This window comes from Urocitellus parryii, unplaced genomic scaffold (genome assembly GCF_045843805.1).
Source record: "Urocitellus parryii isolate mUroPar1 unplaced genomic scaffold, mUroPar1.hap1 Scaffold_315, whole genome shotgun sequence".
Taxonomy (NCBI): Eukaryota; Metazoa; Chordata; class Mammalia; order Rodentia; family Sciuridae; genus Urocitellus; species Urocitellus parryii.
The window spans coordinates 54,858-79,711 of NW_027552900.1; the positions used below are offsets into that span (position 1 = coordinate 54,858).

Here is a 24,854-nt window from a genome sequence, read left to right on the forward strand (position 1 = left end):
TGCCAAGGTCTCGGCTTGGCACAGAATCACGAGCCACCACACACCTTGTAGATTCAAACAGCAATCTTTATTCCCGAACTCACACCGGCCGTCTACAAACACGTTCTGCTCCAATCTCCAATATGCCGCCTCCTCCAATCTCCTACTCCATGAGGCTTTTTTCCAAATCCCATTTGAATCTCAGGAGAACTTAACGGGAACAAGCAGCAGGAACACCCTAATCCCAGCAGCAATAATCTTCAACCTCCAACTTCCCTAAAACCCCTATTGTCTTAAACCTGGAACGCCTTAAACTCAAGGAGCGGGAAACTTCCTCAAACCTGATCAGCTCCAAACCCGGATCCGCCCTGGTCTTTGAGCAAGGTCACCTTACTAAAGCATACATTCAATGTCCCATCGAATGTCCTCTAAGCACCATGGGGTACGCTGGCAAGGAAATTTCAATGCGTCATTCCTACTTGGCAATGGCCCTCAGCAAAAGACCTCTACAAAGAAATCTACAGAATACTAAAGAAATAAATTGAAGAAGACCTTAGAAGATGGAAAAACCTTCCATGCTTTTGGATAGGCAAAATTAATATTGTCAAAATGGCCATACTATCCAAATTTCTATACAGATTCAATGCGATTCCAATTAAAATTTTAACATCATTCCTTATAGATATAGAAAAAGCAATCATGAAATTTATTTGAATCAATAAGAGAACTAGAATAGTCAGAGCAAACCTTAGCAAGAAGAGTGAAACAAGAGGCAACACAATACCAGACCCTAAACTATACTACAAAGCTATATAACCAAAATGGCATGGTAGTGGCACCAAAATAGACATGCAGACCAATGGTACAGAATAGAAGACAAAGATAAACCCACATAATTTTCTCATACTAGACAAAGGAATCAAAAACATACATTGGAAAAAAGGTAACCTCTTCAACAAATGGTGCTGGGAAAACTGAAAACCCATATGCAGCAAAATGAAAATAAACCCCTATCTCTCTCCATACACAAAACTCAACTCAAACTGGATCAAGGACCTAGGAATTAGTCTAGAGACCCTGTGCCTAACAGAGGAAAAATTAGTCCTAAATCTTCATCACACTGGATTAGGCCTCAGCTTCCTTAACAAGACTCCTATCACACAAGAAATAAAATCAAGAATTAATAAAGGGGATGGATTCAAACTAAAAAGCTTTTTATCAACAAAAGAAACAATCAATAAGGTGGAAAGAGATTCTACATTTTACTAAATTTTGCTGCACATATTTCAGATAGAGCACTATTCTCTGGGATATATAAAGAACTCAAAAAACTTAATACCAAGAAAACAAACAATCTAATCCATAAATGAGCTAAGGAGGTGAACAGACATTTCTCAGAAGAAGATATACAATGATCAACAATATATTAAAAAATGTTCAATATCTCCAGTAATTAGAGAAATGCAAATCAAAACTGCTCTAAGATTTCATCTCACAACAGTCAAAAATGCCAATTATTAGGAATACAGACAAAAATAAAAATGTTGGTGATAATGTGGGGGAAAAGGCACACTCATACACTGCTGGTGGGACTGCAAATTGGTACAACCCATCTGGAAAGCAATATGGGGATTCCTCAGAAAACTTGGAATGGAACCACCATTTGACCAGATATCCCACTCCTTGAACTGCATCCAAAGCATATAAAAACAGCATACAACAGTGATGGAGCCACATCAATGTTTATAGCAACACAATTCACAATAGCTAAATTGTGGAACCAAACTAGATGCCCTCAATAGATGAATGGATAAAGAAACTGTGGTATATATACACAATGGAATATTACTCAACATTAAAAGAGAATACAATTATGGCATTTGCAGGTAAATGGATGGAGTTGGAGAATATCATGCTAAGCGAAGTAAGCCAATCACAAAAAACAAAAGCCTAATGTTTTCTCTGATAAGTGGATGTTGATCCACAAAGGGGATGGAGGAGGCATGGGGAAAATGGAGGAACAGTGCTTGGGCAAAGGGGAGGGAGTGTGGGGCATGTGCATTTGGATAGGAAAGATTGTAGAAATAGATGGACATCATTACCCTAGGTACACATATGACTGCATGTATGGAGTGAGGCTACATTGTGTAGAACCACGGAAATGAAAAGTTGTGCTGAAAATGTGTACAATGAATCAGAATGCATTCTGCTGTCATATATACCTAAGTAAATTAAATAAATTAATTACAAAAAGGCAGGGGGATAAAGACTTCATATAGAAGAAATAAACATATATAATATATATTATATGTATATATAAACATATATAATTTATATCTATGTACACATATATATGTATATATACACAATATAAATTATATGTATACATATAATTTATATATATATATATATATAATTTAAGTACACAGAATTAAAAATAAAGTGAATTCACTGAGGGAGGGAGAACCTGAGTTCAAATAGAGTAATTATTGATTAATTTAGTCCATTCCCCTTTTTGACAAGAGATTTATCTGATGGCTGAAGCAAGGACTACCCTTGGTAAATGTTTTAGGTGATCAAAATCTGCTACTTTTAGGTGTTCCTTCACCCCTTTCACCAATAGGAAAGATAATCTATCTTACATGTCACCAAAATAGCTTTTAAACATCTTCCAAAACAAAACTGAACAAACGAGCACTTGATCAATCTTTCAAGATTGTTGGAAGATTTTTATGTCTTCTGAATTGTGTTTTACTGATCAGTATCCCAAAAAAGCAAATGTTCATTTAAGCCTCAAGCAGCTATGTTCCACATGGCTCACTCTACCACAGACAGAAGATAGCCAATTCCACAAAATGACCACAATTGGTGGAGAAAATCCTCAGTGTGTACCTTAATGGAACAACAAACATGGCCTGCTAATGTTTTTAGTAACCTTTTTCTTCACCAGTGAAGTAATTTTTGAAAGTTGAGGCTGCAATAGGAAAGAATGGAATACATTACCCTTTAAATATATACCAGCAGATGCAGGACCCTTCTCGGATTTTCCTACAACAGCTTGGCTGGTTGTGAGAGCATCTTATCTCTGATAAGATGCAAAGTGCCTACTATGTGAGGGTACATTTACCTTGCTTGACTTTTTAAGCTAGTGGATACTGACTTCATACACCGTTTTTCTGTTCAAATCTCCAATTGTGTTTATGGCTGAATAGTGTGTATCTCAACAAAGAGGAGGCCATTATCTTCTGTTTCCCAAGACTTTTAAAAGTACAGCCACTTTTTTTAAAAAAGGAAATCTTACAATTCCTCTAATTTTTACAGTTAAAAGGACATCAAGGATTAGTATTAATAAATACTTATTAATACATGGTTTAGGGATACATGAGAAAAGTTGTTGCAGTGTTTCTTTTTTATTTATTTTTCTTTTTTTCTTTTTAGATATACATGACAGTAGAGTCTATTTTGACATATTATACATAAGTGGAATATAACTCCCCATTGTGTGGTTGTACATGATGTGGAGATTCACTGGCATGTATTCATATATGAACATAGAAAAGTTATGTCAGATTTATACCATTATCTTTCCTCCTCATATCTCTTCTGCCTTCACTTCATTTCCCTTTGTCTAATTCAATTAACATCTATCCCTCTTCCTCCTTATTGTATGTTAGCACCCACAGTTGTCTTCTGTGTTGCTAAGGTTTAGTGTCAAAGCAAGCCAAACTTGGGGATCTATAAAATTCTTTGTCTTAACACATTTATGATCAGTTTGTGGTTGAATAATTTGGGATACATAGTCTTTATTTGAGTTGGTATTGAAAAATATGAAAAAAAATGTTCTCTGGTAGTGAAGCCTTAGTAAATAATAAGCTTTTCCTGGTCATTTCAGAAGAAGATAATAGGTATCTATTAATAAAGAGGATGCATCAAGTGTTGTATAGAAATGCACCTTGAAAGCATACCTAGTCATTAATATGTTTTACTTTGGGAGGGGAAAGCTCAAAAAAAACAAGGGATTTTTTTTTTGTTATATCTTGCTCTATGTTTATGGAATTCTCATTTCCTTCTTTTGATTTTTCAGTGAGAAGGTCTTCAGTTAAATGAGCAAAATAAAAAGTGTGTTTCTCCTCTGTCCCAAGAAGCCACAGTATAATTGTGATTGATCAGGTGCCACAGGCAGTGAATGACAAGGTCCCTGTGGATGTGAGCACTGTGGGGCAGTTGTGCGGGGATGTTCATCCCTCATGAGAGCTGTGACAGAGGATCAACCAACTTCTGTAGATTTATTATCTGAGAAAAAATAGCTGTCTCTTTGATCTTTTCCCTTGGAATAGGCACTGCTTTCTCTGTTACATATATGTTGACCTGCTTCCAAATTCTTAAGAGGAACTGGGCATAGACATCAGGGTTCTGAACAGGCTAAGTGAGGCCTCTGTTTTATCTGTTTCAGTACCTGCTGTCGCCCTGCTGTAATTTGCTTTACTCCTTCCTACTCCATCTGAATATTCAGCACTCCACATACCCACTTAACTTTTTTTTGAAAATATTGGTGACTTTTATGTGCATCATTAAAGGATGTTCCATACTGGAATGATGGCTCCCCATTCTAAACTGACCATTTTCCAGTCCTCTTACTGGGCACTTAAGGAAGGAAATTACCTATCTTGAAGGTGTGCATATTTTCTTTCTTTCTTTCTTTCTTTCTTTCTTTCTTTCTTTCTTTCTTTCTTTCTTTCTTTCTTTCTTTCTTTCTTTCTTTCTCTCATTCTCTCTCTCTTTCTCTCTCTCTCTCTCTCTCTCTCTCTCTCTCTCTCTTTCTCTATTTCCTTTTTCTCTATTTCTTTCTTTTTCTAATTGGTAAGATGTTGTCTCCATGTTAAGACATAGTAATGCTTTCTTTATCTATGGAGTGCTTCACTATAGCCTTTTATTTCTACTTAAGGTATGTTGATTTTTGCTCTGAGGAGATTTTAGCAGAGAGAACACTACAACTGATATTATACAAATTAGTGACTAATTGTGTAGAACTTGCTAGGTACAAAGTGAGATGATTTCAATGTATTTATAATTGTTTTAGTCAGCTTTTTCACTGCTATTACTAAAAGATCTCACCAGAAAACTGTAAAGGAAAGAAAATTTTCAGGGCTCATGGTTTCAGAGGTCTTAGTCCATAGAAGGCTGGCTCCATTCTTCCAGGCTGAACATCATGGAGTGAAACTTTGGTAGAGGGAAGAAGCTGACATCATGATCAGGAAGCAGAGGGAGAGAATTTACTCTCTAGGTACAAAATATATACCCCATAGCCACGCCTACAATGAATCACTTTCTCCAGCTGCACCCCATTTGTCTCCAGTCATCACTAAATTAATCCCATCAAGGATAGATTCACTGATTATATTAAGGCTATAACCAAATAATTTCTCCTTCAAACCTTCTTGCATTGTCTCACATGTGAGCTTTTGGGGGAATACCACATCTAAAACATAACAATAATCAAACATTTCTCAGAAACCATTATGAGCTTTCCACTATGTTAAGAGGAAGAAGTGCAATGGAAAAGCTTAATGAGAAACTGTTATTTATATCAAGGAACTTTTGTTATTGTTTCTGGTAATGGAACCCAGGACCTCTAGCATGGTAAGTGCTGGCTTTTCCATTAATTAAGCTCCACCCCCAGATTCTAGCAACCTTTAATCTTGGATGTGTCATTTTCCAAAACTAGTAAGTGGTTTAGAGAATAAATGAAAATAATATAAAGGAACATGAGCCATCTTTCTTATAAATTCTGACTTGTGATCCTTTATATATTAGACTTTTATTAATCAACAGTTCATTATTTTTATCTGCAATTTCATCAGCCTTCCTTGATTATATTCAATGCAGACCCTATATTAATAGAACTTTATTTAATTTATTATGCTTTTGTGTTTACAGTGGGATCATGAAACCAGGCCTTAATGCTATTATGGAATGCACAGGTGTAAGCAAATCTTTGTGAGTATAACAGGAAGTATAAGCCAGCCTTTGTATTTCAGTGTGCTTTTAAACATCACTTTGGTGGAAGCCTTTGGTATGTGTACCAATCTGTTTCTAGGTGCTGGAGATAACATGCAGTTGGGCTAGCTTGTTGCTTTATTCCAAATACCAAGAAGTCTTATTACATCAGCCTAGCTAAGTGTGATTTATATGCAGCTGTTACCATATTATGAGATAATCAGGAGGAAAAAGAAGGGAATGATATTAAAAATGGGGATGGAGCAGAAGGAATAATTGAAGACATGAGTTTAAAGAAAGGAGTGGTTTAGATCCATCAAAGTCAAATAGTCAAGAAGCTCACATGGAAGGTCTTTGATGGATAAACTGCAGTTACCTTGCTTTTACATTTTGGAGCTTTCTTTTAACATAGAATGTAAAGGAAGGTGAAAATGTAAATATATGTAAATGCATATATATATATGCACATAGAGAGTAAGAAAAAGAGAGACACTTCTACTCAGCCATACAGAATGATGAAATTATGTCATCTGCTAGTAAATGGAAGGACCTAAAGAACATCATACTAAGTGAACTAAGCCAGACTTTGGATATCAAGGGTTGAATGTATTCTCTCATATGCAGAAGCTAGAGAGGAAAAAAGAAATAAAAAAGCAATGTCATAAAAATAGAAATCAGTAAAGATGGGGGAACAGGGATAGAAAAGAGGGAAAATAATGGGGAAGAATGGAGCAATAAGGTTGACCAAATGATGCTATGAGTATATATGTATATATGAAAATGCATCTCAAATTTGTATATAAATATGATGCATCAATTAAAAATAAATAAATAGAAGGAAAATGAATAAGTAGAGGAAGGAGATCAGGGAATGGAAGGGAGGGAGGAAAATGGAAGTACTGAGGACTGGAATGAAACAAACTGTGTTATATGCACTTATGAATATGTCATGATGAACCACACTATTATATATACCCATTATGCACTAATAAAATGTTTTAAATATAAGTATATATGCGCATATATATTTGTATAATTTTAGTTTAACCATAGAGTTTTTTGACTAGTTCTCTTTCTACCTGGAGCAAAATTTGGATTCAGGATAGCTGAGAGATATGGTCTGTGTTAGGGGGAAAACACAACATATATGTCTTTTTGTAGCTTGCTGGATGTCTTAGCTGCAAGGAAAGATCCAAGTGGATTATCTGGAGACATTTTGATTAATGGAGCCCCTGGACCTGCCAATTTCAAATATAATTCAGGTTTTGTGGTTCAAGTAAGTATTAGCTTGTCTGCCTTCTGGGTTTCCCCTACTTCTGTATGGGAAGTGCTTTGGCTTATGGTTTTGTGTGCTACCAGTTGGATTTACATGCTTAAGGAATTGACTTTCTTTACACCAGCTTTTCACAATATCTGCTTAGATTGAGGGTGGAACAAATAGGAAAGGTGGAGAGGACTTCTAGGCAGTGGTGTCAATTCTACTTTTGGTATCATTTCCAAAAGGGTCTGCTATTGTCCTTTTTGTCCTTCTTTCATCTCTTTCCATCCCCATGAAGATGCCTTCGTCAAATCTTCACATAAAGAAGTTTGGATGTGTTTAGAAGTCTTCATAATTACCTGTGTTCTACCTGGGTTGCAGGTGGGGGATGAAAATGCCTCCTTCTAGCTCTGCAGCTGTCTGTGTATGAATCACTGAAATTTGTAGAGTTGAAAGTTCACCATTAGATAGAACTTTACCTTGCTTATATTGTTTTCATGAATTATGTTAAATACTCTAGAGTGATGGTCTTAGAAAAGACTCAGTGTGTCCCATTGAAATCCCATCTTCCCCTTCAGGATGATCTCGTGCTCGGCACCTTGATGGTGAGAGAAAACTTAGCATTCTCAGCGGCTCTTCGGCTTCCAACAACTATGAAAAAACATGAAAAAGATAAACGGATTAAAATGGTCATTGATGAGTTAGGTCTGGATAAAGTGGCTGATTCCAAGGTAATGTGAAAAAAACCAACAGAACCAGACAGGAACAAGGACCTCCCTGTGTGGACTATGTGACCTTAATCAGAAGTTTCCTAGAGCATGTGAGGTCAAAAGTGTCTGTTTTCTGTAATGATGAGAAAGGTGACTGGTTACATAGTATGAAGGTGGAAATGAAGGTGGAAAAGCAATCTGAACTGTGGTGTGATCCTGGGGATGGAGTTTGGTCCCTATGGAGAGTGCTCCTCATGGCTTTTTCCACTGTCCTCCCACCCTAATTGTTCAAGTCACAGCTCTTTTGATGTCTTTGCACTGACTTTTCTTCTTTCTCTTTTTCTCTGTCTCATTTCAGCTGCTCTTTTCACTTTCTTCCTCTGGGGAATTCTGTTCAGTTGATATTTTTATATTTCTGGAATTCATAAATGACTAGAATCCAAAAATTCTTGCTGTTTCATATTGGTGTAATTTGTCTTGAAAACTATACTTACTCTCATTAAGATTTACATTGAATTTTTTCAGTGACCAGGTTATTTTTCCATGGCTTCTTTGGCACTTTTGTTTCTCATCCCCTCCATCATTCTCTCCCTTCTTCCCTTTTCTCTGCCAATATTTATTTCCAGACTCTTATAAACCAGGCTCTTTCAGGTTTGAGGAATGCAGTTGTCAGCAAGAGTAACAAAAAATAGAGAAACAAACTCCTCCTATTGTGGGTTGTGCAGGATAAAGAAAGAAAAATGAGATGAAAGAGTTAGTTTTATAGTTGACCACTCCGTACAAAACTTTTGCTGATGAGACATTTGAAGATTGTGATGATAATGAGCCAAATAAAATGTGGTGACTCTGGATTAAGCCCCTGTGACCTGCCTCCTAGAGGCAATGAAGAAGGGGGTACCACTGGTTGCTGCTTCCTGTTATATTTGCTGATAGTTTTCTTATGTGAAATGTATTTTGTTTAGAAGAATAACCCTGTGAAGCCACTATTTGTTTTAGTTTAAGAGTGATTAAATTGTCATTACTTTGGCTGTTTATTTACTTGATTTTTTTCCATATGGGTGCATATTTTTCTTACTCTCTTTTAAGCATTCACTGCCCTAAGGTGCTTGCTTGTATTTCTAGGAAAAATACACAGAGGCACATTTGGCTCATCATTCATACATTCTAACTGATTGAAATATTTTTTTAAAGTTTTTAATTGATTTTTGTAATACATGACAGTGGAATGCATTACAATTCTTATTACACATAAAAGCATAATTTTTCATCTTTGTATATAAAGAAAGTTCATGCCAATTCATGTCTTTCATACATATACTTTGGGGTTTTTTATTTACAATTTTTATTACACACATGTACCACAATTTTTCATATCTCTGTTTATACATAAAGTATATTGACACCCAATTTGTGTCTTCATACATGTACGTTGGATAATGATGTCCATCACATTCCACTATCCTTGCTAATCCCCTACCCGCTCCCTTTCCCTCTCACCCCTTGTCCCTATCTACAGTTCATCTATTTCTCCCATGCTACGCCTCTCCACCTTACTATGAGTCAGCCTCTTTATATCAGAGAAAACATTTAGCATTTGTTTTTAGGAATTGGCTAACTTCACTTAGCATTATCTTCTCTAACACCATCCATTTACCTGCAAATGCCAAGATTTTATTCTCTTTTATTGCTGAGTAATATTGCTATATATATGCCACTTTTTTATTCATTCATCCACTGAAGGCCATCTAGGTTGGCTCCACATTTCAGCTATTGTGAATTGTGCTGCCATAAACATTGATGTGGCTGTGTCCCTGTGGTATGCTTTGTAGTATGCTTTTTTTTTTCTTAAAGTCCTTTGGATAATAATCCAAGGAGAGGAATAGCTGGGTCAAATGGTGGTTTCATTCCCAGATTTCTAAGGAATCTCCATACTGCTTTCCATATTGGCTGCACCAATTTGCAGTACTACCCGCAATGTATAAGTACACCTTTTTCCCCACATCCTCATCAACACTTGTTGTTCTTTATCTTCATAATAGCTGACATTATGACTGGAATGAGATGATATCTTGGAGTAGTTTTGTATTTCTCTAATTGCTAGAGATGATGAGCATTTTTTTATATATTTGTTGATTGATTGTATATCCTCTTCTGAGAAGTGTATGTTCAGGTCCTTGATCCATCCATTTGTTGATTATGTCATTTGGTTTTTTTTGGTGCTTGCATTTTGAGTTCTTTATGTATCCTAGTGATTAGTGCTCTATCTGATGTGTAAGGGGTAAAAATCTGCTCCCAAGATGTGCTCTCTCTTCACCTCACAGAATGTTTCTTTTGCTGAGAAGAAACTTTTTAGTTTGATTTCATCCCATTTATTGATTCTTTTTAATTCTTGTGCTAAGGGGTCTTATTAAGAAAGTTGGCACGGAATTCACTTGATAAAAAATAGGGCCTACTTTTTCTTCTATTAGACAGAGAGTCCCTGGTTTAATTCCAAGGTCTTTGAACTATTTTGAGTTAAGTTTTGTGCATGGTGAGAGATAGGGTTTTAATTTCATTTTGTTGCATATGTATTTCCAGTTTTCCCAGAATCGTTTGTTGAAGAGGCTATCTTTTCTGCAGTGCATGTTTTTGGCACCTTTGTCTATTATAAGATAATTGTAATTTTGTTAGTTAGTCTCTGTGTCCTCTATTCTGTACCATTGGTCTACTAGTCTGTTTTGGTGCCAATACCGTGCTGTTTTTGTTACTATTGCTCTGTAATATTGTTTAAGGTCCAGTATAGTGATGCCACCTGCCTCACTCTTCATTCTAAGGATTGTTTTAGCTATTCTGGGTCTCTTATTTTTTCGTATGAACTTCATGATTGCTTTTTCTATTTCTATGAGGAATGCCATTGGGGTTTTGATTGGCATTGCATTAAATCTGTATAGTGCATTTGGTAGTATGGTCATTTTCATAATATTAGTTCTGCCTGTCCAAGAGCAAGGTAGATATTTCCATCTTCTAAAGTCTTCTTTGATTTCTCTCTTTAGGGTTCTGTAGTTTTCATTGTACAGATTCTTCACCTCTTTTGTTAAGTTGATTCCCAAGTATCTTATTTTATTTTTTGAAGTTATTGTGAATGGGGTAGTTTTCCTCATTTTCTTCTCAGAGTATTGTCACTAATATAGAGAAATGTCTTTGATTTATGGGTGTTGATTTTATATCCTGCTACTTTGCTGAATTTATTTACTAGTTCTAGAAGTTTTCTGGTGGAGTTTTTGGGTCTTCTAGATATAGAATCATATTTTCAGCAAATAGTGGTAATTTAAGTTCTTCTTTTCATATACATATCCCTTTTATTTCTATTGTCTGTCTAATTGCTCTGGCCAGTGTTTCAAGAAAGATGTTGAATAGAAGTGATAAAAGAGGGTATCCCTGTCTTGTTCCAGTTTTTAGAGGAAATGCCTTCAATTTTTCCCCATTTAGAATGATGTTGGCCTGAGCCTTCACGTAGATGCCTTAAGATGTTGAGATATGTTCCTATTATCCCTAGTTTTTGTAGTGTTTTGAACATAAAGGGGTGCTGTGTTATGTCCAATGCTTTTTCTGGATCTATTGAGATTATTCTTATCTTTAAGTCTATTGATGTGATGAATTACATTGATTCATATTAGTATGTTGAACCAACCTTGCATGTCTGGTATGAATTCCACATGATCATGGTGAGCAATCTTTTTGATATGTTTTGTATTTGATTTGCCAGAATCTTATTGAGATTTTTTGCATCTATGTTCATTAGAAATATTGGTCTGAAGTTTTCTTTTTTTAATGTGTCTTTGCCTGGTTTGGGAATCAGGGTGATATTGGCCCCATAGAATGAGTTTGGAAGTGCTACCTCTTTTTTTCTATTTCCTGAGATAAATTGAAGAGTATGGGTATTAGTTCTTCTTTAAAGGTCTTGTAGAACTTGGCTGCATATCCATCGAGTCCTGAGCTTTCCTTGGTTGGTTAGCTTCGATGGCATCTTCTATTTCCTCACTTCATATTGGTCTCTTTAAATTGTGTATATCTTCGTAACTCAATATGGGAAAATTGTATCATTTAAGAAATTTGTTGATGCCTTCAATGTCTTCTATTTTATTCGAGTATAACCTTTCAAAATAATTCCTAATTATCCTCTGTATTTCTGAAGTGTCTGTTGTGATATTATCTTTTTCATCACATATGCTGTTAATTTGAGTTCTGTCTCTCCTTCTCTTCATTATCATGGCTAAAGGTCAGACAGTTTTATTTATTTTTTCAAAGAACAAACTTTTTGTTTTGTCAAATTTTTCAATTGTTTCTTTTGTTTTGAGTTCATTAATTTCAGCTGTAATTTTAATTATTTCTTGCCTTCTGCTTTTGCTGCTTATTTTTTTTTCTTTTTCTAGGGCTTTGAGATGTAGTGTGAGTTCATTAATTTGTTGACTTCTTCTTCTTTTAAGGAATAACTCCATGCAATGAATTTTCCTCTTAGTTCTCTTTTCATAGTGTCCCAGAGATTTCAGTTTGTTGTGTCTATGATCTCATTTACCTCTAGAATTTTTTAATGTCCTCCTTGATGTCTTCTGCAACCCATTTTTCATTCAGTAGCATGTTGTTTAGTCTCCAGGTGATGGAGAAATTTTTATTTTTTATTTTGTCACTGATTTACAATTTCATTCCATTATGAACTGATAAAATACATAGTAGTTTCTCTACTTTTTTGAATTTTCTAAGAGTTTCTTTTTGACATATTATATGGTCTATTTTAGAGAAGAATCCATGTGCTTCTGAGAAGAATGTGTATCCACTTGATGCAGGTTAAAATAGTCTATATATATATATATGTCAGTAAAGCCTAAGTCATTGATTATATTATTAAGTTCTATAGTTATTTTTTATTTAACTTTTGTTTTAAAGATCTATACAGTGGTGAGAGAAGTGTGTTAAAGTCACCCAAGATTGTTGTATTGTGGTCATTTTGACTCTTGAATTTGAGAAGAATTAGTTTGATGAACATAGCTGCACCATAGTTTGGGGGCATATATATTTATAATTGTTATCTCTTGTTGGTGTATGGGTCCCTTGAGCACTATGTAATGTCCATCTTTATCCCTTTTGATTAATTTTGGCTTGAAGTCTACTTTATTTGATATGAAGATGGAGACCCCTGCTTGCTTCTGCAATCCCTGTGAGTGAGTCTGTGTATGTCTTTTCCTATCAGATGAGTCTCCTGGAGGCAGCATATTGTTAGGTCTTTTTTAAAATTCAGTCTGCTAGCCTGTGTCTTTTGATTGGTGAGTTTAAGCCATTAACATTTAGAGTTATTATTGAGACATGGTTTGTATTTTCAGCCATATTTGTTTATTTTTGTTATTTAACTTGACTTGGTTTTCTTCTTTGATTAGTTTTTCCTTGAGTGTACTATCTCCCTCTTCTGATTTTCATCATTGTTTTCATTTTCTCTTTATGGAATATTTTGCCAAAGATGTTTTGTAGTGCCAGTTTTCTAGCTATAAATTCTTTTAACTTTTGTTTATCATGGAAGGTTTTTATTTCATCTTCAAATCTAAAGCTTAATTTTGCTGGATACAAGATTCTTGGTTGGCACCCATTATCTTTCAGAACTTGATATATGTTGTTCCAAGATCTTCTAGCTTTCAGGGTCTGTGTTGAAAATCTGCCATTATTCTAATTGGTTTTCCCCTATACATAATCTGATTTCTTTCTCTTTAGGCTTTTAAAATTCTCTCCTTATTCTGTATGTTGGGTATTTTCATTATAATGTTCCTTGGTGTGGATCTGTTGTGATTTTGCACATTTGGCATCCTGTAGACTTCTTGAATATGGATTTCCAATTCATTCATTATGTTTGGAAAGTTTTATGATATTATTTCATTGAATAGAATGTTCATTCCTTTGGTTTGGACCTCTATGCCTTTCTCTATCCCAATAACTCTTAAATTTGGTGTTTTTATACAATCCCATATTTCTTAAATGTTCTGCTCCTGGTTTCTTACCATTATTGCTGTGGGGTCTATGTTCTTTTCAAGATTATATATTTTATCTTCATTGTCTAATGTCCTATCTTTCAAGTGGTCTACTCTATTGGCCATGCTTTCATTTGAGCTTTTAATTCCATTGTTTCTTTCATTTCAAGGATTTCCATTTGATTTGTTTGTTTGCTTATTTATTTATTTATCTAGAACCTCTATCTCCCTATTTAGGTGATCTTTTGCTTCTTGGATTTGTTTTTGTAGCACATTGTCAAAGTGATCTTTCACTGCTTGTATTTGTTCTCTTATTTCTTCTTTGAATTTACAATGCATTTTAACCATCTATATCCTGAAATCTTTCTCTGTAGTTTTTTCTGGCTTAGCTGCCAGTGCTTCTAATGATGTGTTGTCTTGATTTGTTTGTTGTACTTTCTACACTTGTTTATTTCATGTCGCTCGTGTGTCTTCCTTTCCAGGTCTGTGGGTCTGGTGTGCTAATTGCTTTTGCCCAATAGATTTGTAGTGCTCTTGTAGTTTTCCAAGATTCCCTCTTTTTGAGGAAGGACAATGTTAACAGATCCCAATATCAACAATACATCACCTAAGAACAATTTGGTGTTATTAAGACATTTACGATGTAGTCTCAATGTCCAGTAATGTTGGATTTAATTATTATTTACAATATAATCAGTAGTTTCATAAGAAGCTTTACAGTTTTTGGTGGTGGACAATGAACCTGGGGTCAGACCTAGGATGATATTCTGAGGAGGAAAGATGTGAGAGTATAGAGTTAATATGTCTTAGTAAATGTGAAAGAGAAATCTAATGAGGAGGGTTAGTAGCAGGGGAATAAATAGGAAGTAATTTAGGTTAGACAAGTATGTGGGAAGATAATAGAGTACATAAAACAAACACACATGTATTTAGAAAAATACAGAATGCAAAAATAGTAAAATTTGGAGGATGAAAGAAGAAGGAAAAAAAGGGAAAAAAGAAAGAAAGAGGAAAAAAGAGAAAAAAGGGGGTAAAATGGGGGGGGGGCTTATGCAACTCCTCTATATTATATTATTCAGGTGACTCAGTCCTCAAAGTCCTATTTCATGCAAAGTTCTTGGTTTCACATATGTTTGGGAAGTGAGGACCCAAGGATAGAAGGGTAGAAGAGAAAGAAGAAAAAAGAAAAAACATATTTGAAAGAAAAAAACATGGGTTTTGCTAGTTTTAGAGATCTGTCTCTTTCCTGCTTCTCTTCTCATCCAGTAAATTGGGTTGTCTGTTTTAAGCTGGTGTCTCTGCCCTCAGAATGGTGTAGGTAACCTGGGTGAGAAGACTGGACCTGGTGTAGAGCATCTGTAAATGGGGAGTGCCACCCACCATTTCCAGCAGGGAAATTGTACCTCACAGGTCTCTTTTTGGGACAGCTCATCTGACTTGGGCCCCCAGTATCATCTTCCTTTCTTGCCTGAAGATTTTCCAGATCCTGGTCTCTCTGTTATGCTAAAGACTTTAGTCCCTTCCCCTCTCTTTCTTATCAGATCCCAATAGCAGCACCTCTCACCCCTAGGCTCATACCAGGTGGGCAGTGCCCTGGTCACACTGCTCACCTGCCTAACTGAGAGCTGCTTTTATATTGGGTCGTTATTGTGCTGAATTATCACCACTGGGGCAGCAGGGGAGTTGGAAACCAGGTACCTGCTCAGATGGAGATTCAATCTGAGAACCATGCCCACCAAATATGGCGAGAAAGATTTTCCAAGATGGAGTTGGTCTGCGTCCAGAGCCAGGGTGTCTCAAGAAGTGGGGGGAGCTGGGCAATGGCCTTGTGCTCTGGATAGATAGCAGCTGAGTGACCTGCATGGGAGCCGAGCACAGTCTGGAGTTCTGCAGAGGTGCTGATAGCTGATTCTGCTAAGCTGCTTGAGAGCTGTGCATGAGCTAGAACTGCAGGCTTTGGGTCCAGAGTCTGGAGTCCTACTCTAATGCAGAGGCTCTGATTTCTGCATGGGGGGTCACAGTGCTGGTGATTTTTGTGAAAATCCGCTGTATAGAGGTCCTCTCACACTCTCTGAGATGTTGTATTACAACGAGGTAAGACCTAGGTCACGGAGCTACACAGGATGCTGCCTCTTTCTGGCCCTCCATCTTGAAGTCCTAATAATTTTAAATTTTTTAACCTTATATGTCTTTCTAAACATTATAAAACAGTAGAGAAGGCAGTCTAATTATACCAATGAAGTGACTTTTGGATAATTACTATAAAAATATAATTACAAATACTGTTCACCTAGATTTCTCAGGTGTTAACATCTTATACCCATAATTAGTACAGGTAGTTTTTCTAAGTATTTTACATAATGTTATATTTCATCCTTGAGTACTTAATAGGCATCTGCAAAAAAATAAGGACATTTGCCTACTTTACTACAATATAATTATCAACTAACAAAATGAACAATATTTCATATCATCAGTTATGTTAAGCCTTTATTCAGTCACATTTCCCTAATCCTCTCCAAAAGCATCTTAGAGTTTAGTTATCAATAAATTCAATCAAGAACTGTGAGTAACATTTGAATACTATCTCTTCTGAGACTTTTAATTTTGATACCATTTCCTACTTTCTGCCTCCCAAACCTTCCTAGTTCCCTCATCAGACACATAGGCATTTACTAGTTCTTGTTACAAAGATTGAGCCATTTGCCCTGTGGAATATTCCATCTTCTGGATATAAATATCCCATATCCCTGGACATGTCTGAAAGGGTGAATTTGGAATTTTGCAGTGAGTCAGGGTGTAGATTGTATCATTGTCAAAGCATTATGGTGATTGGAAAGGTACTAATATGGTATGTTAGAAAGTGAACTTTCCCTTTGGAGTGCATCCTGTTATTGTAAGTCTACTTGGGAACTTTGGGTGGAAACAGGTGTGTTGCTAGAAGACTAATGATTTACTACATACAGATCCATTTCCTTTTCTCTTCCTATCTTTTCTCCTATTTTAGACAATAATTTCACAGTTCGGGCCATATCTTTTTAGTATTCTAACTTACTATCTTAAAACTAAATATTTGTCTTGGTGAGGAATATACAGAACTGTAAAAAGTACTGGCTTCATATCAGGTCCAGCCAGTGAACAACTCTGCCCTGAGCTTCAGTTTACTCATCTGGTAAAAGAGAAATTTCCTCCTTCTCCCAGGTTCATTTACTTTCTGTTTCATAATTAGGATGGTGAAATAAATTTCTCTAGCAAGAGTAGCACAGTTTAGTTCACCAAATGATAATGATTATTCTCTTCCTTGTTAATAATGTAATAATTTGTGTTTTAGGTTGGATCTAGAGAAGAAATAAAAAGGACCAGTATAGCAATGGGGCTGATCACTGATCCTTCCATCTTGTTCCTGAATGAACCCACAGCTGGTTTAGACTGGAGCACAGCAAATGGTATCTTTTCGCTCCTGAAAAAGTAAGTGCTATGGGAATATTGCTCTTTCATTAATTTAAAATCTGGTAACTTCTGCCTACCATATATTCTTGGTTAAGGGATTCAGAAATAAACAATATAACTTTTTTCTTGTTTCTTGGAAACAATTAACAGGATGCTCACCATGCACAAAAGTTAACTCAAAATGGATCAAGGAGCTTGATATCAAATCAGAGACTCTGCGTCTGATAGAAGAAAAAGTTGGCTCTGATCTACATATTGTGGGGTCGGGCTCCCAATTCCTTAATAGGACACCCATAGCACAAGAGTTAATAACAAGAATCAACAAATGGGACTTACTTAAACTAAAAAGTTTTTTCTCAGCAAGAGAAACAATAAGAGAGGAAAATAGGGAGCCTACATCATGGGAACAAATTTTTACTCCTCACACTTCAGATAGAGCCCTAATATCCAGAGTATACAAAGAACTCAAAAAATTAGACAATAAGATAACAAATAACCCAATCAACAAATGGGCCAAGGACCTGAACAGACACTTCTCGGAGGAGGACATATAATCAATCAACAAGTACATGAAAAAATGCTCACCATCTCTAGCAGTCAGAGAAATGCAAATCAAAACAACCCTAAGATGGGGGTTGGGGATGTGGCTCAAGCGGTAGCGCGCTCGCCTGGCATGCATGCAGCCCGGGTTCGATCCTCAGCACCACATACAAACAAAGATGTTGTGTCCGCCGATAACTAAAAAAGAAATATTAAAATAATTCTCTCTCTCTCTCTCTCCTCTCTCACTCTATCTTTAAAAAAAAAAAAAAACCCTAAGATACCATATCACTCCAGTAAGATTGGCAGCCATTATGAAGTCAAACAACAACAAGTGCTGGCAAGGATGTAGGGAAAAGGGTACTCTTGTACATTGCTGGTGGGACTGCAAATTGGTGCGGCCAATTTGGAAAGCAGTATGAAGATTCCTGGGAAAGCTGGGAATGGAACCACCATTTGACCCAGCTATTGCCCTTCTCAGACTATTCCCTGAAGACCTTAAAAGAGCATACTACAGGGATACTGCCACATTGATGTTCATAGCAGCACAATTCACAATAGCTAGACTGTGGAACCAACCCAGATGCCCTTCATGGAGTATTACGCAGCACTAAAAAAATGACAAAATTATGGAATTTGCAGGGAAATGGATGGCACTAGAGCAGATTATGCTTAGTGAAGCTAGCCAATCCCTAAAAAAAACAAATACCAAATGTCTTCTTTGGTATTTGAGAGCAACTAAGAACAGAGCAGGGAGGAAGAGCAGGAAGAAAAGATTAACATTAAACAGAGACATGAGGTGGGAGGGAAAGGGAGAGAAAAGGGAAATTGCATGGAAATGGAGGGAGACCCTCATTGTTATACAAAATTACATATAAGAGGTTGTGAGGGGAATGGGAAAATAAACAAGGAGAGAAATGAATTACAGTAGATGGGGTAGAGAGAGAAGATGGGAGGGAAGGGGAGGGGGGATAGTAGAGGATAGGAAAGGTAGCAGAATACAACAGTTACTAATATGGCATTATGTAAAAATGTGGATGTGTAACCGATGTGATTCTTCAATCTGTATTTGGGGTAAAAATGGGAGTTCATAACCCACTTGAATCTAATGTATGAAATATGATATGTCAAGAGCTTTGTAATGTTTTGAACAACCAATAAAAAAAAAGAGCATATGGAAAGATATCCATGGTGGTGGTAGGGAGCTGTTTTAAATAGCAGGAAGGTCAGGGAAGACCACAACATGTGACACATGAGCTGGGAATAAGTGAGTGAGACCAGCTTTATCTGCAGAAAAGAGTTCTAGTTGGAAGGAGCAGCCCAGGGACCCTGAGATAGAGCATATTCTGGGACACTGAGGGTTAGGACTTCAACCTGTGCATTTGGGGGAGGCCACATAGTTAGACTATAATGTGAGGTAGAGTTTGGGTGGTGTCAGACTGTGTAGATGTCATAGGCCACTGTAAAAATTATGGCATTTCCTGTCACTAAGGAATGTGAGAGCATTTTGAGAGTGTCAGAGCAGAGCAAAGGCTATGCAGTCCATAAAGGGTAAGTGAAATGTCACCAGGGCAGAGCTGCTGAGACAGGACAGAGTCTGGACCACTATATTCAAAGTGAGGTGAAGAGAAGAGCTTGGGTTCTGGATTTGTTTTGAAGATCTAGAAAAAAAATACATCCCACTCCCTGAACCTACATTCCCTGCATTTTACTTCATTTCCTGCCCCTTTCTGGGTCTCTAATCTCCTGTTACATAATTGTTTTCTGACATCATATCCAATACCCCCTCTGAGTGAGCTCCAAGAGTCAAGAACAGTCCATCTTAGCACCTCACAGTGCGGAACTCACAATCACATTTTCATCATTATCCAATCTGAGGATTCTAATCCAATGTCACCAACTCTCATGTTATCTGTTTTCTTTCTGCCTCAGGATCGTTAGCAAGAACATGTACTTTCTAGCTCTTACTATTTTTTTTTTTTATTCTTGGAAATTTTCTGACTCTTTCTCTGTCTGGCATGCCTGGACATTCTTGGTAAATTTCTTGGGGTGACCCCGGGTTGGGTCCATCCCTAAGCAAACTCAGACCATAAAATGCTGCTGTGTACTTCTCTGCATGATACTCTTGGGGTGGCATGTGAAAGAAAAGTAGTGCAGGGATAACCACATATACACTGGGTTAAGAAGCCGGTTCATATATATACCACAATTTTTCGTATCTCTGTTTCAAACAGAGATACAAAAAATTGTGCTCTATATGTATAATAAGAATTGTAATGCAAAGGAGAAGAAGAAGGAGGAGGAGAAGGAGAAGGAGAAGGAGAAAGAGAAGGAAGAAGAAGAAGAAGAAGAAGAAGAAGAAGAAGAAGAAGAAGAAGAAGAAGAAGAAGAAGAAGAAGAAGAAGAAGAGGAGAAAAAGTGGGTTCATTGTCAGGAGCCTAACAAGGCTGCTCTGCACAGAGAGGGACAGCAGCAGCAAAGAAGGAGAGCAACAGCAACTCCCCCTTGAATTTACCTTCTATATACTAGAATCATGGCTGTGCACTAGGGGCGGGTTTAGTCTTGACTGACATAGTAAGCATCCCCTGATCTTGTGGAAGGCAAGTTTGCTTGGTGGGAACATAGACAGGCAGTTTTCTTATCTCTCAGAGGTGGAATAAGGAAACCAGAATGTCCCTTTGTCTTCTCCAGGACAGAACAGGGAAACCAGTACATCCCCATCTCAGGGGCCGGTTAGTTGTCTCCTATCTCTCAATGAGAAAACAAGGAGAGACTAGCACGTCTCCAGGTCGGTAGGTTTTATATTGGCTACTTTCTATTTCTTGGGAATAAGAACAGCATTCATAAAGTGAGGTTGGGGAAAAGAAAGATTGCTGCAATTATGTTAACAGCACAGACCACAGGTGACCAATCACCACAGACCAATCATCTGATCATATTTTTGCCTGCTGAGATTCTTTGCTGGGAAATTACTATTTATGCTCTTAAGAATTGATTAGTGTTTTGTTGGATAAGAAGTTTGCCTATTATGCCAGTATTCTCTTCCTCATCAAATCTTCCCCCACCATGTAACAGATAGTGATCGTGTTCTACTTTTATGAGGGCTCATGGAGATGCAACTTTATTTTCTAATAACATTAAATTGGCTTGAGTGGGTGTGAGTTATTATTAGCCACTGGAATGGCTGGTCCTAAGTCTGACCTGTGTGGACAAACATTTCTGGACTCCCAGGTTCTATTTCAGATTAAGTTGTGTGATCTTTTTAATGGTGCAAGCAAACTGCTTCATTTTAGAGACATTTGGAAATTATAGATATTTTTTCACGACCCAAAATAGTGTTCTTAAATATTCATTAGCTATCTTAATTTTTTAAATTTATTCTCAGCCATTTAAAATTAAACATGTATGTGTTTAAAAAGCCCAGAGGAGATAAACTTAAGAGTCAGATCTCAGGCCAAGTTCAGATGATTGTGCCATAAGTAGTTGAAGTGAGAGTTTAAGTGTGCTGTGCTGAACATGTTCTCTCAAGAATTCAGTTCTGGCAATTTGTTGTCTATTTTGAATTATGGAAGCATGACACGAAAATGATAATTTCAACCTTTGAATTTAATAGTTGTAGAAGCAATCTTGTTGACATGCATAGTGCTATTTCAGCATTACTTAATGAACTCAGAAAACACAATAAACCCACACATTTTTTTCTTGTGTCTATATTTAAGAAGTCATAAGAATTGATTGATTTTGAAAAAAAGGACCAATATATTATGAGTCCAAGATTGAACTCCCAGAAAAAACACACACATTCATGTATACATAAATACATGTATATATGCATACATATCCATACATGTGATATATGTATGTATGTATTATACATATGTGTGTTTACACTCACACACATGATTTGGAAACAAAGCATTGTTGAAATATTGTGTGAATGAATAAGAAAGTATAAAATTAGTGATGTGAGAAGAAAGCAAATATGGCAGAGAAAAATGTTAGATTCTGTCTACCCTAGCCTCACTTCTCTCACTCTTTGGAAGTGGGTCCTTTGTACTTTCCATGAACATCATCTTTGTTTGCTTTTTTTTTTTTTTTGATAGGTTATCATTGTGAGCTCTACAACAACCCTTCAGACTTCTTCATGGATGTCATCAATGGAGACTCCTCTCCTGTGATAGGAAACAGAAAGAAGGTCTATGAAGGTATATGAATATCTTAGATTCATAGATTTTTGCCTGGTTGATTTGGCTGAATGTCAGCCATGTGGTGGCTCATTAAAACATGGCTTTCTGAATTCCTATTAGTATAATGTTATAATAACAGTTAACATATAGGCTTTATTATTCATAAGTGCTATGGATATTTTTAATTGAATTTATGAATGACCACTTTTGTGCTACACGCAGTTGTAAAAGGAGTTTTCATTAAAAAATAAATATAATAATTTTTGTCATATTTTTAGAGACAGAAATTGGCACTTCATGTTTTGGAAATAATAGAAAACAAGGACCAAATATTTTTATTAAGACTTAAATTTTATATGTTAAGGAGTCTGTTTTAAGGATTAGGGTTCCCATATTTATAAAAAGGTCTGTGCATTTATAGTCACCATAAGATTCAGGAAGAAGTCATGTTAATTCCCTGTTATTTTGATGTGTAAAGCAATAATAATGCTAGTAGTTTTTCTACATGTAAGCTTTAAAATTTGTTATCCACGAATTGGGTAACAGAAAAATGGATTAAATTATTTGGTTTAATAAAGTTTCTCTTCTTTTTCTACTTTTATTCCAAAGTCAATGAGGCTGGACAGCTGTTTATGAGAAAACTGCAAATGATCGAAGAATTGGCTCAGTTTTATACCAAATCCCCTCTCCTCAGAGAAACAGAAACTTAATTAGAGAAACTTTCAGGTGGCCAGAATTATGGAAGCCCGTCCTTCAAGGAGATCAAGTATGTCACCGCCTTCTGCCATCAGTTCAGATGGATTTTCTGGCGTTCATTTAGAAAGTTGGTGGGTCATCCGTGGCCCTGGATACTTCAGGTAATCTTAGAGATTCTTATAAGCTTACTGTGAAATATTCACATGGGTGCAATTTGGTTCTGATATAGTCTACTTCAATATAATCTGTGTCTTTTACCCACCCTTCCATTTATTTGTCATCCCTACTTCATTTGGGATATAGGAGCAGTGCATAAAGCACAACTGTGTTTTTACATATACAAAGGTTTTCTTCATTGACTTTCAGTGATGACATGTTTTAGGCTCTACTGTCTACTGAAATGACTTTTTAACATGAGAACCACAGTTTTCATATTTAAGTATTGTCACCTTCCAGGTGTATTGAGAGGCTGCATTCCTATTTCAGTCATGCGGTCAATTTTTCCAAATGTTTCTGAACTTTTAATTTGTCATTCTGTCAGGACACAAAAATGGCCATGCTCTATCAATCAAAGGTAATATTTTATTCTTTGAGAATAGATCTGATATATTTTGGAATCGTGGCTAGTAACAGATCCATCAACCTGGGTCACTCATTGTTCAACAGTGGGGTGATATAATGAATTGATTCTTTAGTGTGTTTTATGTCTTAGGTTTTTCCTACTGACTCTAAAAGTGGTTTTCATCTCATCCAAGACACGTATATGGTAGTTATGAATAGAATATGAATAGGCATGAATAGAATATGGCTCCTTGGAATATACCAGGAATTGTGCCTATTTGGGGTCTTAGCTTCCTTAAGGAGAAAACACTAGACCCAGAGTCTCCAGGTTGCATGTTCAGCCTACTTGCCTCATCAGCAAACTTAGTCTCACAAGAGAAATTTAGTAGTGTTCAGAGAAGTAGCCATCTCTAGAAGAGGGGTAGAACCTTGAAGCTCCTGGAATTTATCAGAACAACTCATGTTAAAATTTATGAACACTGAAGTGTTAGTGTAGCAATAGGCAAACCCTTTTCAATAAAGGACCAGATGGTAAATGTTTTAGGCTTTGTAGGCCACATATGGTCTTTGTCTCAGGTGGTCAACCCTGCCATTTTAGCATGAAAATAGTCGTAGCTCTTATAAAAGCAAATGAACATAAAATTGTATTCATGACTCTGGAATTTGAATTTCATATAAATTACAAGTGCAAGATATATTATCTCATTTCCACAACTTTTAAAAAGGGGGCAGAAAATACAGGAAAAGCTCATGGACTTAAAAAACAAAAAAGGTAGTTGGATCCTAACCACTAACTCTTTGCATAGGGTTTTTAGTCTTGTATGATTTTTATTTCTCTAAGTTTTTGATCATAGAGTTGTTAAATATTTATGACTTTCTAATGATAAATCTTGTATCTTTTGACTTATTGTTGTACTTTGGTTTGAACTACTATTTATTTACATGACTCAGAATTGATCTCTAACTAGAGGCTTTATTTGGTTTATTTGGAAATAATTGATGATCTGAATAAAATTTCATTTAATATGTCAAACCTTTCCTGAACCACCAATTTGGAAGACTTGTCATTAATCTCCTGGAGAGTCATTGTTTCTATGAGCATATTAAACACTTGACTATGTATTTATTTTGTTAGTGACTGCACAAACTTCTCTCAAAACACACCTTAAGAAATTCTAGTTAAATAAAATTGGTCAAAAACAGAATAAAATATTTGGAGAAAATTTTTTCCAAGTGCTTCTGTTCAAAACTGAGGCTGGAGGCCAGATGCACAAAGATTGGTCATTTGCTCCAATGTGCAATTTTATTTTGCCTTGTGTCTTTCCCTTTCTTAATGCAAGAATAACACAGGTACACTTTGAAAAACATGAAATAGTCATGGGGTTCACTGATTTGCCAGTATATTAGAAAACTGACATAAAATAAAGAACTTTAAGCCTGTAGGAGACATCCTAGTGATGTGGTAGTATAAGATATCAAGTGT

The 24,854-nt window shown here is 36.2% G+C and overlaps 1 protein-coding gene across 1 annotated transcript in view; it reads left to right on the forward strand.

The window, feature by feature from the left end:
• Nucleotides 1-24,854, forward strand: part of LOC144251953 (broad substrate specificity ATP-binding cassette transporter ABCG2-like) — a 61,589-nt gene that overhangs the window by 19,544 nt on the left and 17,191 nt on the right. Inside the window, exons 3-10 of the mRNA XM_077794567.1 lie at nucleotides 5,917-5,976; nucleotides 7,138-7,252; nucleotides 7,813-7,965; nucleotides 9,337-9,356; nucleotides 9,817-9,831; nucleotides 17,280-17,405; nucleotides 20,619-20,659; nucleotides 22,031-22,132. Coding sequence (XP_077650693.1) covers nucleotides 5,917-5,976; nucleotides 7,138-7,252; nucleotides 7,813-7,965; nucleotides 9,337-9,356; nucleotides 9,817-9,831; nucleotides 17,280-17,405; nucleotides 20,619-20,659; nucleotides 22,031-22,132 — 632 coding nt within the window. The remainder of the gene's footprint in view (nucleotides 1-5,916; nucleotides 5,977-7,137; nucleotides 7,253-7,812; nucleotides 7,966-9,336; nucleotides 9,357-9,816; nucleotides 9,832-17,279; nucleotides 17,406-20,618; nucleotides 20,660-22,030; nucleotides 22,133-24,854) is intronic.